Here is an 18,451-nt window from a genome sequence, read left to right on the forward strand (position 1 = left end):
GTTTTTGATTTTTGTCTGCTCGACTTTCTCCTCCGGGCCTTCTCTGAAGTCCAGTTCAAAGGACAAGCCTCCACACCCCCTCTCTGCCCAGAAGCTGCTCAGAAACAGACCAGTTCCCAGCTCTCACTCCACGTGGCCCGAATCGTTTTGATTGCAGATTCACGTGCACGTGGATTGCTAATCTGCTGCAGGTCTGCCAGCCTCTCCCCAATTTCCTCTGCCCCCACATCACCCAAGGAGCTGTTTTATGCCAGGTACCTTCTCCTGCCTATAGGAGCCATAAAAAAAAGGCTTTTCATGACTTTTCCTCTTCCTTGGCATGCAAAAGCACTTGCAAACTCACTTAGTAAGAGCCCTCTCACACCCAATACAATCAGGCGTGATTGCTTGGGCACACCTGAGTGGTTGCCATGGCACCGCCCACTCAGGAATCACCCTGCAGCTGGGGCAGTGGATGATCCCTTAAAGGAGACAGTATGGCTATTTCCCCATTCAGGTGGTGCTATAGAAAGCAAACGCATTTCATTGTTTCAGGTATTTACATACCTATCCGAAGCCAGGGTTAGCCCCGGGCTATGGGTCTGCTGGATTTAAGAGAACCCAATTCATGTTGATCTTAAATGCTCCTCACCCAAAGGAAAAGACACCTAAATTCAGCTTGTGGGATCCATAAACCTTGATGTAAGTAGACGGTCAGGTGGCTTCCGCAAATAGAACTTGGAAATCTTGGAGGTTGGAAAAGTGATCAAGTGAGCAAAGTTGATAAGGACAAGATGAGATAAGGAATTCTTCTGGACTAAGGCTCAAGGCGAAATCCTGGAAGATATCTCCCCCTTTTAGACTGTGAGCCCAATGTTGGGTAGGGACTGTCTCTATATGTTGCCAATTTGTACTTCCCAAGCGCTTAGTACAGTGCTCTGCACATAGTAAGCGCTCAATAAATACGATTGATGATGATGATGATGATGATATCAATTATCAATCAATCAATCAATCCTAGTGAAAAAAAAACCCAGGACCTGGGAGTTGGAGGCTGGGTTCTGATCCTGGTTCTGTGACTTATCAGCTCAGTGACTAAGGGCAAGTCATTTAACTTCCCTATGCCTCAGTTTCCTCGATCAATCGTATTTGGAGAGTGTTTACTGTGTGCAGACACTGTAGTAAGCATTTAGGAAAATACAGTGTAACAGAATTGGTAGACCCGTCCCTGTCCACAAGCTTACAGCCTGGAAAGAGAGCAGACGTTATTTCCAAGCGCTTAGTACAGTGCTCTGCACACAGTAAGCGTTCAATAAATACGATTGAATGAATATAAATAAATGAATTATGCGTATGTGCTGTGGGGCTGAGAGAGGGGTGAATAAAGGGTTCCAAATCCAATTACTGGAGATCAAATGCCCGTTCTTCCTCTTACTTAGATTATTAGCCCCTTTTGAGTTAGGGATTCTGATTAGGCTAAATTTATCTATTCCAGCCTTTAGGATAATGCTTAGCACGGAGTATGCACTTAAATACTATTAATATTGTTAAAATGAGCAAGTTATCACTTCAAATAGCAAGTATATATATATATATATATATATATATATATATATATATATATAAAGGTTCTACTATATACACCTTCTCTCTTGGCATCACTGGTATGTCTGCCCAAGTTCTGGCTTCAAATAGCAGTTCACATTTGGTTGTTTTATTTGGGCCACACTCTGCCAGGGAAACAACATAGTGTGGCAGTTTATCCAACACCTTTTTGAAATAGCTTGGAGATCCTCACTGGAATCAGAGCTACGTCAGTCTTTGGGGGCTTTCCCTCTTTCTATCCCCAGTAACCATCCCCATACCCAAAGTGGGTTCCTAGGCATTTATTAGAATCGACTGACGTGAAGAGCCAGGATTAACTTTGTCAGATCACGCTACTAATTTTTTGGAGGATAAAGCATTTAGTATCAAATGGATGTAAAATTGCCCAGTTTGAATACCATGTGGAAGTGGCACTGGTTCTGCTGGAGGAACTCCTTCAGCTTTGAGGTGATCACCCAGCCTCTCAAAATCCCCCGTCCTGTTCCTTCAGGTTAGAATTCAGAAGAGAGCTCCATCTATGTATTTCACATCAAGTTCTTTATTTTATATAGAAATGTTCCCCTTTTTTCTTCACTTCTACCATTGGAACAGAGGTTCTACTAGAACAGGGGGTTAGAAGGGGCACAGGTTAGAATTCAGAAGAAAGCTCCATCTATGTATTTCACATCAAGGTCTTTATTTTATATGGAAATTTTCCCCTTTATTCTTCACTTCTACCATTGGAACAAACATTCCACCGGAACAGGGGGTTAGAAGGGGCACAACACTTTTAGATGACCAAATACCAACAATAGTTCTCATTATTTACATCTTCAAAATGCAAACTCAAATGAATTCTAAAGGATCAAGATGCTCAAGTGTTGAGGACCCCCATGGATGATAATGTTCTTTCCCTTAGGAAACATCTCTTGCATTCTTCATGACAGTCACTAATCCTGTGTTCACAAAATGTTGTTAATTTTGCCAGGGGTCTATTACTCACCATCCAGGTTAGACCTCATGGATGATTGCTCTCTGTTCTTCCTCTGCACCCGCTAACCACCTGGATGAACTCCCTGGATTTTTAAGTCATAATGGAATGAAGAAAGGCCAGAGGATCAACCCAGGCAGTAGTAAGTGTGGAAGGGAGAGAACTGGAATTCACAGGTTTGGGCTTTTTCCAGGTCTCTAGCTGAAGCTACATTGATAAAAATAGGTGGTAGATGTTGTAAGCTGGAGGCTTCAATTTATTAGTATAGCAGTGCCCTATATAGTAATATGAAATAATGCTTACATGATTCTAGATAGCCCACAGAAAATACCTTTGTGGATGGTGGGGAACTGAGTCACTCCTAGGCTCATGCTATGGAAACTCTAGGTCAATTTTAAAATACCAAATAAGATGCACCCTATGGCTCAGTGGACAGAGCATAGGCCTGGGAGTAAGAAGGACCTGGGTTCTAATCCCGACTCTGCCACATGTCGGCTGTGCGACCTGGGGCAAGTCATCCCTTCTAGACTGTGAGCCCACTGTTGGGGAGGGACCGTCTCTGTATGTTGCCAACTTGTAGTTCCCAAGCGCTTAGTACAGTGCTCTGCACACAGTAAGCGCTCAATAAATACGACTGAATGAAGGAATTTAACTTCTCTGTGCCTCAGTTCCCGCATCTGTAAAATGGGGATAAGAATGTGAGCCCCATGTGGGACAGGGATTGGGTCCAAACTGATTAACTTGTATCATCCCCAGTGCTTAGAACAGTACTTGGCATATAGTAAGCGCTTTACAAGTACCATTACTATTATTGTTATTTTGTGGCTTAGTGGAAAGATCATGGGCTTTGGAGTCAGAGGTCATGGGTTCGAATCCCAGCTCTGCCACTTGTCAGCTGTGTGACTTTGGGCAAGTCACTTAACTTCTCTGGGCCTCAGTTCCCTCATCTGTAAAATGGGGACTAAGACTGTGAGCCCCATGTGGGACAACCTGATAACCTTGTATCTTCCCCAGCAATTAGAACAGTGCTTTGCACATAGTAAGTGCTTAACAAATACCATCATTATTATTATTATTATTTTACTGAATCACTTAAGAAAACATTGCCTAGGAATATGTACACAACAAATGAAGCAGCCTATTCTTCCTCTTGGAAGAAACTGGGTGTGGGCCCACCCTATGCTAAACACTCTCTTAAGAACTGAAACTGCTTTTTGTTCTGTTATCAGTGATCATTAGTAATAACTAAGGTATCTGTTAAGTGCTTACTGTGTGCCAAGCACTGTTAAGTGCTGGGGGAGAGACAAGGTAATCAGGTTCCACTTGGGGCTCACCTTCTCGGTAGGAGAGAGAACAGGCATTAAATACCTATTTTGCAGATAAAGAAAATGAGACACAGAAGTTAAGTGATTTGCCCCAGGCCACACAGCGGGTTTGGGGTGGAGCCAGGATGGAAACCGAAAGTCCTCTGATTCCCAGGCCCATTCTGTTTTCACCAGACTGTGCTCCTCAACATAGACAAAAGGAGTTTTTTTCATGGCCACCATTGATTAAACCAATCCAGGTTCAATAAATCAATCGTATTTATTGAGCGCTTACTGTGTGCAGAGCACTGTACCAAGCGCTTGGGAAGTACAAGTTGGCAACGTATAGAGACGGTCCCTACCCAACAGTGGGCTCACAGTCTAAAGGAGTGAGAGAGTGAGATGTTTCACTCATTGGGCAGTAATGACATTTCTTCTAATTTCCCTCTCGACTGTAAGCTTGTTATGGGCAGGGAACGTGTCTGCCAATTCTGTTGTGTTGTACTTTCCCACACACTTAGTACAGTGCTCCGCACGTAGTAAGCACTCAATAAATACCACTGATTGACTGATTGATCATTTATCCCTGGCTGGGCACCACTTCTTCCACATTCCATGTCTTTCCAAGGAGTACTTGCCAGTGAATTTTTAAATTTTCAATTAGAAATAATGCCAATAATAATTAGAATAATTAAATAATTAAATAATAAATAATTAGAATAATTTCAAATAGAATCATGGTGAGGAATTTTATATTAACATGAGCCACATCAGGACAAAAGTCCATGAAAATACCGAGAACCCACATGAGCCAGTGAACTAAGAGAGTATCATTTATTTCATACCTCACCAGCAGATTTCAAGGAGCTGGGTTCTCTCCTCCACTCTGAGGATAATTTTCTTTCCCTTGGGGAACATCTCTTACGTTCTTCGTGACTGTCACTAACCCCGTGTTCCCAAAATGTGTTAATTTTGCCAGATGTCTATTACTCATCATCCAGGGAATTGTTTTTGGTTTGTTTGGCACAAATCAATTTATTGCTTACAAATTTGCTGATCTGCTTTTTAGTTCTTTTCCTGCTCGTTTTGGTCGTTTAGTTTTCATCTGTTATTCCACGTATTTTTTTCTAACGCCTTGTCACTAATGAAGAGCACCATCACCGTTTCATCAGCACTTAGAACAGTGCTTGGCACATAGGAAGCGCTTAACAACTGCCATCATTATTATGAGTCACAGAACTAAACAGCCTGAAGGCCATGAGATCAGGTCATTTTGAGCACAGCATTATATTAACTGGAAACACTAAAACTCTTTCCAGCTATTTTCCTAGTTTGCTCAGCTAAAAGGAAGATTAGAAAATAATAACGGTGGTATTTTTTAAGCACTTACTTAACAAATACCACAATGATTATTATTACTACTATGTACTTGGCACATTGTAATAATAATAATAATTACAGTACTTGTTAAGCGCTTACTATGTGCCTAGCACATAGTAGTAATAATAATCATTGTGGTATTTGTTAAGCGCTCACTATGTGCCAAGCACTGTTCTAAGAGCTGGGGTAGATATAAAGTAAACGGCTTGTCCCACGTGGAGCTCCCAGTCTTCATTCCCACTTTACAGGTGAGGGAACTGAGGCACAGAGAAGTTGAGTGGCTTGTCCAAGGTCACACAGCAGACAACTGGCGGAGCTGGGATTAGAACCCACGTCCTCCGACTCCCAAGCCCGGGCTCGTTCCACTGAGCCACACTGCTCCTCAAGAAGCAGGTATGCGGTACCAGGCAGGGTAGAAAGCACGGCCCTGTAGTGGTTTTCATTTCTTGCTTTTGCAAGAGAGAGGAAGAGAGAGTCCCCTGACCTTGACTAAGCCGCTCTGAGGCTTGCGCTCCAAATTTTGATAGCTTATGAAATGGGTGGCATCTGCTGCTGTTGGCACCTCGGAGATATTCTGCTCTGTTGTGACCCATTCTTCCAGACCGGTCGTCTCGTGCTGGGGCTAGGGCAAACCTTTCCCCTCTTAAACCTTTTGGGCCGAAGAACTGTGCAGCCTGAAGGGGTGCACCACTGTATTTGCCTGGACAAAGTGTTCACGAGATTCCCATCGTGACATTTACACCCTCGGATACCATCTCAATGCTGTGCGGTGTTGTCTTTAAAACAAATGGTTACTCTATATTTAGGATCATTCCATCTTGATGTCCCAGCAAATGCCATTTGCTTTGCCTGGGCTACAGTGGCATTAGATATTCAACAAATTCCAAGGCACAAGAGTGTTTTTAGATGCGCTGGTCTGGGGTTTCTTTCTCATTTCTGCCCTTGTCATGTTAACTATTCCTTCCTTTCTTATACACACCACGGTTCTTGGTTCCAAGAAGCAGTGAGGAAGCGGATGGTTGATCTGCTTTCCCCAAGACACAAAATCAAATGTGCCTTCACGTAATGCATGAGGAAAAAAAAAAATCTCCCACATCTCCTTACATTTTTTTTTGGCACAAAAGTCCCTTTCATGGACTTCTTCACATCGTGGGTGATAAGCATATAAAGTTCATTACCACAGAATGTTGTGCAGGCAGTACATATTAATAAGTTGAAGAGGGGTTTGGGTAAACAGTCCAAAATGGGTTACTAAAGAGAAAATTAGGGATATTAGATGGTACATCCTTAAACCCGAGGGTGGAATGCAAGGATACCAGCCAGTTTTATGACTTCTTCAAGCACCCTTACCAAACTCTGTCAAGAACAGGAAATACTGGGCTGGATGGACAATGGATCTGACGGTGACTAAGTCATCATCATCAATCATATTTATTGAGCGCTTACTATGTGCAGAGCACTGTACTAAGCGCTTGGGAAGTACAAATTGGCAACATATAGAGACAGTCCCTACCCGACAGTGGGCTCACAGTCTAAAAGTCCTAGTTGTTTTCGTGAACGTATTCCAGAAACACAAAAACCTTGGGATTTACATGGGCAGATCCAGCCTTAAGGATAAACGAATAGAGCTCAATGGATTTTTTTAAGATTCAGACTTAGTTATTGCCCCAATGAGTCTGTCAGTAGTTCAGTCCCACGGAAGGCATCTGGCTGAAGTCTGTTTCAAGTTTTCTGCGATGATTATCTACAACTTTATTTCTTTCGTTTTAGGAGTCCACCCCAAAATAGATTTGAAACACCTCGGGATTAGCTTTTAAATGTTGTGATATTTTAATAAAAAGTAGACTTAGAAAACTCAAACACAGAGTTACTCTTAACCGAAGAAAATGGAAATCCAAGCATCACAATGAGAAATAACCCATCATTTCTGAAGCATACTGATACAGCACCCCACTGGAGGAGCGCTGTCGCAACCGTCTGTTAAAAAGCACCTCTGTGCTTAATGGAGTGCCGCTCTCCCGGGCAAGCCCAGGTTGTTTTCGGTCTCTTTATGAGGTATGCTTAATTCGGGTTTCTTGAGTCCCCTCTTAGAAATAGCGAACCCATCACACCAGAGCACCCCACAACCCAGGGTGGACATGTGACATCGAAGGGGCTTTCCATAAATTTAGCTGAGAGTCGGTGCATGTAATCGAGATGTAGACGATCCAAAAAGAGGCTAATTTGGGGCCCAGAAAAGGGGAAGGGGGCAGGGATCCTTACACACTCCTCCCCATATATATATATGCTGTGGTGTAAAGAGTTATCAGGTAGCCAAAGGAGTAAGGAGGTTCTTTCTGCAAATACTGCCAAGACGGGAGCACTTCATAGTTTGGTGTCGTGAACAGAATTCTGGCCTGGGTTTAGGACCCTTGCCTTCTAGCTCTGGCTTTTATTGACCTCGGGCTAGTCAGTTCGCCTCCCTATGACTGCTTTCCCATTGGTTATTGTGGCAATTGGTTAAAATGGCCCTTTCTGGGCCTCTTTCACCCAGGGAGCTAATGCTCATAAAGCATTCGGAGCCCCTAGGAAGCAAGTGGCTCTTTGACATTCACTGCGGGGAGGGATGATTTAAAAAAAGACCGTATTTGCCATTATTACATAAACCTCTCTGAGGCATGAATTAGAAAAGCGAGCCCTGAGCCTCTCCAAAGTAGACAGTACTGCCAAGCCAAGTACATCTGAGGAGGGAAAACAGTTAGGGCGCTCTCCATTACTCGCGGCCGAGCGGAAAGCAATTTGGAGCTCGGAGAGTGGGACGTCGGCTCCTTCTCGGCCCCTCTTTCAATGTAGAAACGAGAGAAGCTGGAGGAAGGCTCTCCCAAGGGGGGCCTGAAAGAGGGGGATGAAGTTGGGAGCCAGAGGGCTTAGATTCTCTCTTACGCTGTGTAAAGCGCCAAAGAAATTCAAAAGAAGTCCCCGCTGCTGGGACTCTGGAAGTGCTTTAAGGGCCGGATTTGGAATCAGTGGATTTCCCCCGGCTGCTGGAAGGCTGTAAGCGGGACTGAAAGCGGATGTGGCCCGGCCCCCAATCAGACAGAAACTATGAGGAGAGGACATTGGGAATTTTGTTTGGAAGCCAACTCCAAGAGGCCGACACCACAGCTGGTTACCTCAGGTTACCGGCCCGGAGGCCCAGCCGCATACACGCTATAGCTCCCCGGCAGTAGGGGAGATTCCCCTTTGTCCAGCAGGCTCGCTCCGGAGAAACCTCAATGAATACCTGAGCGGTGCTGCGGGCCCAACTTTTTCTCCTTGCTCTAACGTGCCTGCTCATGCAGGAGGAGGCTCTGTGTGACATGAAGGCAGAATACAGCCGGTCCCGAAAACTCGGCCCCTCCCAGCACGGGAGGAAGGACTAAGGAGGTCCTGGCTGATCCTTACTCTTTGGAAGTCAGGTGGTGTAAGTCCCGTTGGCACTCGGGTCTGAAGAGAGACCAAATTCCAAATCTGAAAAGCCGGGCGCGCGTTTCCTGCCTCCTACCGCCCTCAGAACGTGGCTCCTGGCAGGGCTTGAATTCTGTCCTTGGCCCGGCTGGCTGCGGAGTCTCTCTTCCTCTGTGGCGCTGGAGGACCTAGCAGTCAAGCAGTCTACACACAAGGAATCACCAGTTTTCACAACAACAAAGACAATCAGTAGCAGAAAAGCATCGGCTGTGGGCCTGAAGCTGAATGGAGCTGTCGGGACAGGAACGACCGCGTTGTAAATACAGCAGAGCGGGGACATTTTTTTTTTTAAAAAAAAGATGTGCCCCAACAGTACAATTGCTTTTGCACAGAGTCACACGTATGATGTTTTCAAGAGTGAGACTAAGTCACTCTTGACGAAGGTGAGTGTGTACGGATGGGTATTGCCACCTGAAGTATTGGGGGTCCGACCGCCCGAAGTCCATTTAGAAAACCAAAAACCAAAAAACCGAACAATCCAGCTGACTTTCCGGGGGCAGAAATGCCTCTAGCTGTATCCTGGGCTTTTCTCCTGTGGCATTTTAAAAAAGGATCTTGGGGTTGAACCAGTGGCTTTCTCTCCTGTATGGTTTCTGACCATCCATTCGGAGTTTAGAGCTCTCTGAGCCGGCGCCGGGGACGGGTCTGCTGCATCCGTGGGAACAGGTAAAGCTGCTGGAAGAGAAAGGGAAGAAACCAGGGGAAGGGGAAGGAGGACAGAAGGGGAGACAGAGGAAAACGGAATGGAAGAGACACACTCCAATTAAAATAAGGATGAGCAAAATTAGACATTCTGTTCACACTTCTGATTTTGGAAGGTCTCAGTGACGTTAGAGGGGCGGGCCTGCCTTTTGAGTGACGAATGATCATCTATCATAATGATCCCGTACAATTTAAGCGACAACGTATTTGACTGACCCAATGATTCCAGTCAGCTGAGGGTATCTATCAAAGCTAGAAATACTCAAAGAAGAGGCCAAGAGATGCGAGGACCCAACTACTAGGAACAGCATGGCCTCCTGGAAAGAGCACAGGCTTGGGAATCAGAAGACCTGGGTTCTCATCCCAGCTCTGCCGCTTGTCTGCTGTGTGACCTTGGGCAGGTCACGTAACTTCTCTGTGCCACATTTCCCTCATCTGCAAAATGGGGATTCCATCAATCACAGATATGAGTGTTTACTGTGTGCAGAGCACTATACTGAGCGCTTTTGGAAAGTACAATGTAACAGAGTCGGTAGACCCGTTCCTTGCCCACAACGAGCTCACGGTCAAGAAGATTCAATACCTGTTCTCCCTCCTGTGAAACTCTTGTGAGACCTGATTGCCTTGTAAATTCCCCAGGATTTAGAACAGTGCTTGACACCTAGGAAGCGCTTAATAAATATCACAATTATTATTATTACTACTATCCAGATGGCAGGTGGATGCACAGAGCAAACACAAGAACTAATCTCATCTCCAAACCAGGGTTGGCCAAACAGGAACAGACCCAAGTAGCAAGTAGAGACGTAGTTTACTTTGTTGATATGCTAATAGTAGTTCAGCATCTGGACCTAATGGCTAAACTTTGGTTTTTGTCAGGTTAACAGGGGAATCGGGGCCCCAGGGGCTCTCAAGCCCAGAAGAGATCACGTGGGGCAACCAGCCACGGCTCTGGCTCATCAGAACAGCCCTCTTCATAACTCATCATAAATGCCGTGTCACTCCTCTCTTTGAAGTAATTTGTTCATGTTTGAAACCACATGCAGCCATTGAAACAGAGAAACTTAGCTTGTCGGTCCTCCTCAAATTAATGACGAAGAAGGATGGTTCCACACATTTCGGAAGACGATAATCCCCTGAAAATCCATCAATGGTATTTATTGAGCACTTACAATGTGCAGGGCACCATACTAAGCACTTGGGAGAGTACAGTACAAGAGAGTTGGTAGGCATGTTCTCTGGCTATAAGGAGCTTACAGTCTAGAGAGGGATACCAACGTTACTAAACATAAATAAATTATGGGTATGTACCTTAAGCGCTGTGAGGCTGAGGGTGGGATGAATATCAAGTGCTTAAAGGGGACGGATCCAAAGGCACAGGCGATGCAGAAGGGAGAGGGAGTGGGGAAAAGAGGGTTTATTCGGAGAAGGCCTGTTGAAAGAGATGTGAATTTAATAAGGCTTTGAAAATGAGGAGAGCAGTGATCTGTCATATATGGGATTGAGAGGGGGCAAGGGGCCGGGCGTTCCAGGCGAGGGACAGAAATGTGGGTAAGGGGTCAGTGGTGATAGACACAAGAGGAAGGTAGAGTAAGTTGGCATTAGAAGAGTGAAGTGTGTGGACTGGGTTGTAGTAGAACGTTTGCCAAGTGAAGCTGAAAGGGGGAGCGGACTGTGTGCTTTAAAGCTGATGGTAAGATGTTTCCGTAAGATGCAGACACAAAAGAAACAAAGCCCTGTTTTTGCCTGAATTCCTTTATGGGTTTTTAAGCTATTTAATAGCCAAAGTTCTGAGAAAGTGACCTATTTTTCTCCATTCCATGGAAGTTCACTCATTAGCAGCTAGCCCAGTCAGCTCACGTCTACACTCTTGTAACCAAACGGTCACTGCTCTGCCATGCACAGGCTTGGAAGCACCTTTCTTCGATGATTCCTAGACAAATCTAGGTAGAGCTGGGCCCGGTCACCCCATTCACGTGGCGGACCCACAGACCTTGAGATGAAGGGGAAGAGAGGAAGAAAAAGCTGCCCAAATTTCAAGTTGGGAAGAAAGTGAGGGATGAATATGACTCGCCCTGGCTCTTTGCTCCCTAGCCTCTATTAACATCTTTTAATCCGTTTGATTTCAACTCCAAACTCTTTGCACGCAGGGGAGGGGAGAAGAAAAACTGGGCAAGATTTGTTGCTGCATGTTTAAGAAAGAAGCTGAATTCATCACAGTGACAGGGGAGAGTGTTGGCAGAGATTTGAGCTATTTATTCTTTTAGGAAAATCCTATAAAGAATGACACGAGGAAGCCTCGATCTGCAGTCTTGTTCATCACGCCGGTGAAGAGTCCGATAACAGATGTATGCGGTAGCGTGATTTAGTGCCGGGAGCTGGCCCCTGATGTGTATTAATACGGAGGCAATGCGTAACGCACCTCTCTTCATCACTCATTTCTATAAAAGAGGTGGAATCCGAGATGGCCCGATGTTAGGCAGAGCGAGCCCATTTGTTCTGCTGACTGATGGCGCAGGCTTGGGCTGTGTCCTTCACCTCTACGGGGCACACGGGTTGCAATAAGAAGAAGAAGAAAAAAAAGAGCTCAGTGAAGCAGGACCTGGTCAACAAGTTAGCCAAGAGAAGTAGGACTGGACAGAGGGAATGGTGAGAGCACAAGCCGGGAGCTAATTTCTCTCTACCTACATTTCCTTCTTCCTCGCGTGGGATACGGAACTGAGTTTTAACCATCCCAACCATTCTTCGCTGTCTGAGAAAAATAAGTCTAGAAATGGAATGGACGAGCTCGTTCCACAAAGAAGGTGGAGGGGATGAATTGGGAAATGCTCCCTGTGATTGTACTTGTTACCGGGTATGACGTGTCTTAGTTGTGGTCTGGAGAAGGTTTTGAGGAACTGGAGTTGCTTACGATTGCTCATTATCAACAGTAAATCCAACCCAAGGTTTCAGAACTCAGTGTTTGGGTGCATTCTGGGCCCTGATATGGAAGGTGTAGATGGGACAAAACAAAAAGAGACTTTTTTCCCATCTGTCTATGTACAACTGCTGCTCTAATCAATCTAGATGAACCTGGCTCTGAAGACATCTGAAAGACTCAGTACACACTCAATTCACAATCACCCCCCCACCCCCAAAATAAACAAAACCCCCCAAAACACTGACAGCTCTGTTAAAGGCTTGGAATAAAATTTAGTCTCTCTATCAGGACAGCCCATCCCTAGTTGGATTATTCTTAGGCTATTAATGGCTACTAATCTCAACCCTGTAATTAGTCACTGCTTCCAAGGCTGACCGCCAAAATAAAAAAAAAAAAAATCACCTGGGCTGGTGACATCACTGGCGTCAGGAACTTTCTTGCCAGATAAAAACTAGACAGGACTCATCCTATCATGCAGTGAATGCTGAAACCATTCCACTGGCTCAAAAATGAAACTGAAGACCTTTTATGTGAGTTACTGTGGAAACATTCTGTTTTATCACCTAAACTACACTGGTGATCACATGTTTCTAATTTAAATGCTGTAAAATACAATCAAGTAGAAAGACCATGATCCTGGGAGTCAGAGGACCTGGGTTCTAATCCTGCCTCCTCCACTTGTCTGCTGTTTAACTGCTGCTCTGTGCCTCAATTACCTCATCTGTAAAATAGGGATTAAGAATTTAGAGTCCCACATGGGTCATGGACTGTGTCCAGTCTGATTAACTTGTTTCTACCCAAGGGCTTAGTATAGTCCCTTGTACATAGTAAGCACTTAATAAATACAATAGTATTAACAAATATCATTAAAAAATAAATATCATTTAAGAATCAGAACGGAAAGCAACCAAAATGATTCGGTTAAACACCAAAAATAAGGAAAAGGCTGAAAGGGGGTGGGATCATATGTATATGTATGTGTATATATATATTCATTCATTCATTCAATTGTATTTATTGAGCGCTTACTGTGTGCAGAGCATTGTACTAAGCGCTTGGGAAGTACAAGTCGGCAACATACAGAGACGGTCCCTACCCAACAACGGGCTCACAGTCTAGAAGGGGGAGACAGACAACAAAACAAAGCGTGTAGACAGGTGTCAAAATCGTCAGAACAAATAGAAGTAAAGCTACATGCACATCATTAACAAAATAAATAGAATAGTAAATATGTACAAGTAAAATAAACAGAGGAGGAAATCTGCACAAATATATATACAAGTGCTGTGGGGAGGGGAAGGAGGTAGGGCTGGGGGGGATGGGGAGGAGAGGGAAAAGGGGGCTCAGTCTGGGAAGGCCTCCTGGAGGAGGTGAGCTCTCAGCAGGGCTTTGAAGGGAAGAAGAGAGCTAGCTTGGCGGATACACCCTGGGGAAGACTCAAGTGGGATAATGCACAAGTATAAATGGCTCTAAGGAGGAAATCAATCAATGGCATTTACTGGGTGCTTACTGTGCGCAGAATATTACATTAAGTGCTTGAGAGAGCATGGTTTAGTGGAAAGAGCACGGGCTTGGGAGTCAGAGGTCATGGGTTCTAATCCTGGCTCCGCCTCTTATCAGCTATGTGACTTTGGGCAAGTCACTTATCTTCTCTGGGCCTCAGTTACCTCATCTGTAAAATGGGGATGAAAACTGTGAGTCCCATGTGGGACAACCTGACTACCTTGTATCTACCCCAGTGCTTAGAACAGTGCATGGCACAGAGTAAGCGCTTAATAAATACTATTATTATCATTATTATTATTATTACTATAATAGAGCAGGCAGAAATGAACCCTGCCCTCAAGGAGCTGCCTATTTTCTATCTCTCTGAAAAATGATCTATGAGAAATGGGCACAAATTGCATTTAAAATCAAAGAAAACATTTCACCAATGCACTGCCTTTTGGTTCCCGATGACCACGGAAATGGGGGAAAGTGTGGTGACGGGAAGAAGGAGATTGCAAAGTAAAGTTCAAATCCCCTAGCATTCTGAAATGTTCTGACTACAGGTCTCAAAGTAATGGGATCTCAACCCAGTAGACACTGAGCATGCTGTAGTCCAGATAGGGAAGCTATCATTATTAAATGCTATAATTATTAAATTATCATTATTAATTAATTAATTATTATTAAATGCTATCATTATTATAGGGAAGCTCAAACATTAGAAATTCAAAAGAATGCCTGAGGTTGCAGTAAAGTAGTTTGGCCAGTTTTGCCAGGACTGTGTCCGTCCTGAATCACCTGTTCAATTTTACAGAAAAATTCTAGGACATCTGACAAAACACCAGGCAGTCGGTATGCCTAAATCGAGATGACTTATCAGCGGGAGCTGGCATTACTGTAAACTTTTCTTTTACCTCGGTTCTAATCCCGGTTCTGACGCTTGTCTGCTGTGTGATCTTGGGCAAGTCACTTCACTTCTCCATGCCTCACTTAGCTCATCTGTAAAATGGGGATTAAGACTGTGAGCCCTATGTGGGACAGGCACTGATTCCAGCTCGATTAGCTTGTATCTACCCCAGCACTTAGTACAGTGGCTGGCACAAAGTAAGCGTTTAACCAAAACAATTAATACTATTATTGATTGTTGACTCAGAGGTCATCGAAAGAAAGGAGCCTACTTAACTCAACCTGGTAGTGCCTGTCCCTTGGATGAATGGTCTGGGCTTCAAAAGGGTGTTCCAACTGTTTAAAATATTGACTTTTCCTTGACCTTCCCTTATAACCTTTTCCTCATCACTTCCCCCTCTTATTCATCACATTTATATTGTCCCAATTTAGCTGGTGTAAGACCTACAGCTGAAGAAAAATGTAATGCTCATTTCTGTGAAAAACTCAAAGCAAGTTGAGCTTCTGAGAGGACTTACACTTTAAGGTATTTGTTGAGCACTTACTATTGCTGTCATTAATAGTAACAACAATAATAATAAAATGGGGTATTTGCTAACCCCATACTATGTGCCAGGCACAAACCTAGCAAATCATGGGGCTCACAGTCTTAATTTCCATTTTACAGATGAGGTAACAGGGACAGAGAAGTCAAGTGACTTACCCAAGGTCACCTAGCAGACAAGAGATGGAGCCAGGTATTTCTGACTCCAGGCCTGTGTTCTATGCACTAGGCCATGCTTCTTCTCTCTGTGCCAGGCACTGTACTAAGTGATGGGTTAGATATAAATTAATCAGGTTGGATTCAGTCCTTGTTCCACATGGGGCTCACGGTCTTAATCCCCATTTTACAGAAGCGGCAACTGAGGCACAGGGAAGTGAAGTGACTTACCCATGGTCACACAGCAGCCATGGGGCAAACCCCCAGGCCCATGCTCTTTCCACTAGGCTACACTGCTTCTCTGTTTAAATCCAGTGAAAAAAACAAATGCACACAGGATTTCTTGCCCATATATCCAAATGCTTTTACCCAAGTGCCAATCATTTGCCTTGATCAGAGTGTAGCCTCTTTTGAGGAGGGGGCAAGGGACACTCAAGGCTGAGTTACCTGTGGTTGGACTGGAAAGAGAAGCTGTGGCTGCTGGCTTTCGTTTCCTCTTGATGTCCCTTGAACACAGGGGTCCCAAGTGTATGCTTGTCTGTCTGCAGGGGAAAGAAAATAAAAATACCTCTACCAAATGCAAGTCGAAAGCGCACCTTTATGTTGCAGGCTATCGCTACGCGTAGCTTAGATGCTTCACCTTCTTCTACCACCCTGGAAAATACATTCCTTTGCCCCGTTTCAACTGTTTCAATTCCCAAATATACAGAACTGAGTTCCTGTGGCACCCTGGGCTCTACTCACTCAGCCTTTCCAACCCCTTTCGGAGCACGTACGCAAAGGGTAATTTCCTCATCTGTGCATCACCACGAATCTGCACCCCGGGTTTTATTTGATGACGATGGTCTAAAAGGAATTTGTCTTAGGAACCGGTACCTTGAACATTCTCAAGTCACATATGTGCAGGGCAGAGAAATACCGGCAAGTTTGACACGGTACGAATGTAAATACTGGTTTGGAATTTCTCAGCAGTCAGTTTTAATCTTATCACCTCCACAGACCTGGTTTCTCTTTCCGCTATAGAGCAGATGTCGAATGAGTTTCAAGATTTCTGCCCATGGTTATTATTGTTGTTTAACATTTACTGAAGGTTCACAGTGTGATCTTTCAAACGAATGCGACCAGCCATAAAATGGTGAGCTACTCAGAGGAGCTACACAACCACAACAGGAGAAGCATCATGGCCTAGTGGACAGAGCACAGGCCTGGGTGTTAGAAGGACCCGGATTCTAATCCTGACTCCTCCACTAGTCTGCTGTGTGACCTTGAGCAAGTCAACTCACTTCTCTGTGCCTCAGTTACTTCATCTTTAAAAAGGGGATTGAGACTGAGAGTCCCATGTGGGACATGACTGTGTCCAACCTGATTAGCTTGAATGTACCGCAGCGCTCAGTACAGTGCCTGGCACATAGTAGGCGCTTAAGAAATGCTAAAGGAGGAAAAAAAGAAAATAGGAGAAGGTAGGCCAAAACTGAGATTTCTATCTTCTGAAAGAAAAATGAGGGGTTAGGATTAGCTGTTGGGGAGCTAGTTTCATTAGATCAAACCATTCACATCTAGGCCAAAGGAAGAGCAAGCTTTTTGGCTATCACGCCTCTGCTCTGTGCCAACTATGCATTTGGCTGCATATCCCTCAACTGTGATATTCACCCCAGCCCCACGGTATTCTTATATTCAACTATTTCTCCTATTCCTAATCTACTGAGTCAGTGCACAGTAAACACCACTGAATGAGGGCCTCACCTAGGTATGGGCATTTTACAGCGGGCAACAAATGCTGATGAAAATGCTATGTACCAGGCATATATCCAAGAAGAGATTTAGGTGAATATGAACCACTTTCCCACGGCAGCCCTGCACAATGAAGTAAAGGTAAGAAGGAAAATAATGAAAGAAATGAATGAGCCTGCCCAGGGAAAGGAAACCCATCACACAACAATCGTCCTTGACAACACGGAAAGGGCTATTTTGGCATCGCAGTGTCCAACACTGTAATAACAGGCACAGAAAGAGAAAATCTAAAGAATAGATTCCTACAATCATAATAACAGTAATGATAATAATGGTATTTGTTAAATACTTACTATGTGCCAAGCACTGAACTAAGAGCTGGGATAGAAACAAGATGACCAAGTTGGATACAGTCTCTGTCCCACATGGGGATTCCAGTCTCCCAATGGGGAGAGAGAACAGGTATTTAATCCCATTTTACAGATGAGGAAACTGAGGCCCAGAGATACTTAGTGACTTGCCCAAGGTCACAAAGCAGGCAAGGGGAGGATCCAAGAATAGAATCCAAGTCCGTATTGCTTCTACCAGGCTAAATTCCTAGTCTGACTTTGCTTTGGGAGACTATCAGATAGGGCAGGGTAGCAACATGTCATCAGGCAACAGGTGCCAACTTCTTATTTTGAGGGGTCCCATGAAATTCATTCAATCGTATTTACTGAGCGCTGACTGTGTGCAGAGCACTGTACTAAGCGCTTGGGAAGTAGAAGTTAGTGCTTGTGAAATGGCAGTGCGGTTTTAGGAGAATGAGTAAGTGTGGCAGGTCTTTAGAGTGACACGCAAGCTATTAAGCGGTAACAGGTCAGAGAAAATCTGGGCTGAGCAAGATAGTCCACAGCATTTTGTGGGCAAAAACAATCAATTAGTGGTATTCACTGAGCGCTTACTGTGTACAGACCACTGTACTAAGCGCTTGGGAGAGTATAAACAACAGTGACTTTGTACCCATGGTTAGAAACCCATGGGAAAGCTGGAGGCCACCGCCTTCTACAGAGTTCCTGGATCTATGCACATCTATCCACATCTTGTTCCTTTAGTGGTTTCTTTAGTATCTCTTTTGGGGCCCTAATCTAGATCGCATGGCAGGACGGGCCATAAACAATAAAGAGAAACAATGTGGCCTAGTGGAAAGCGCATCCTCAAAGTCACAGGAACCGGGTTCTAATCCTGGCTCCAGTTTTCATCTGCTAAGGGACCTTGGGCAAGTCTCTTAACTTCTTTGA

At 44.4% G+C, this 18,451-nt stretch overlaps 1 protein-coding gene across 11 annotated transcripts in view; it reads right to left on the reverse strand.

The window, feature by feature from the left end:
- Positions 1-6,827: 6,827 nt before the first annotated feature.
- Positions 6,828-18,451, reverse strand: part of GPATCH2L (G-patch domain containing 2 like) — a 62,354-nt gene continuing 50,730 nt past the window's right edge. For 4 of the 11 annotated variants that reach the window (XM_038743682.1, XM_038743600.1, XM_038743691.1 and 1 more), the window contains 2 exons: positions 15,888-15,982; positions 6,828-9,399 (listed from right to left, as the gene is read on the reverse strand). In XM_038743682.1, coding sequence (XP_038599610.1) covers positions 9,267-9,399; positions 15,888-15,982 — 228 coding nt within the window. In that variant the 3' untranslated portion in view covers positions 6,828-9,266. Of the gene's footprint in view, positions 9,400-11,458; positions 11,967-14,806; positions 14,834-15,887; positions 15,983-18,451 lie in introns of those variants that run through there. The other 7 variants (XM_038743640.1, XM_038743657.1, XM_038743673.1 and 4 more) reach the window with 5 other exon arrangements.

This window comes from Tachyglossus aculeatus, chromosome 1 (genome assembly GCF_015852505.1).
Source record: "Tachyglossus aculeatus isolate mTacAcu1 chromosome 1, mTacAcu1.pri, whole genome shotgun sequence".
Taxonomy (NCBI): domain Eukaryota; kingdom Metazoa; phylum Chordata; class Mammalia; order Monotremata; family Tachyglossidae; genus Tachyglossus; species Tachyglossus aculeatus.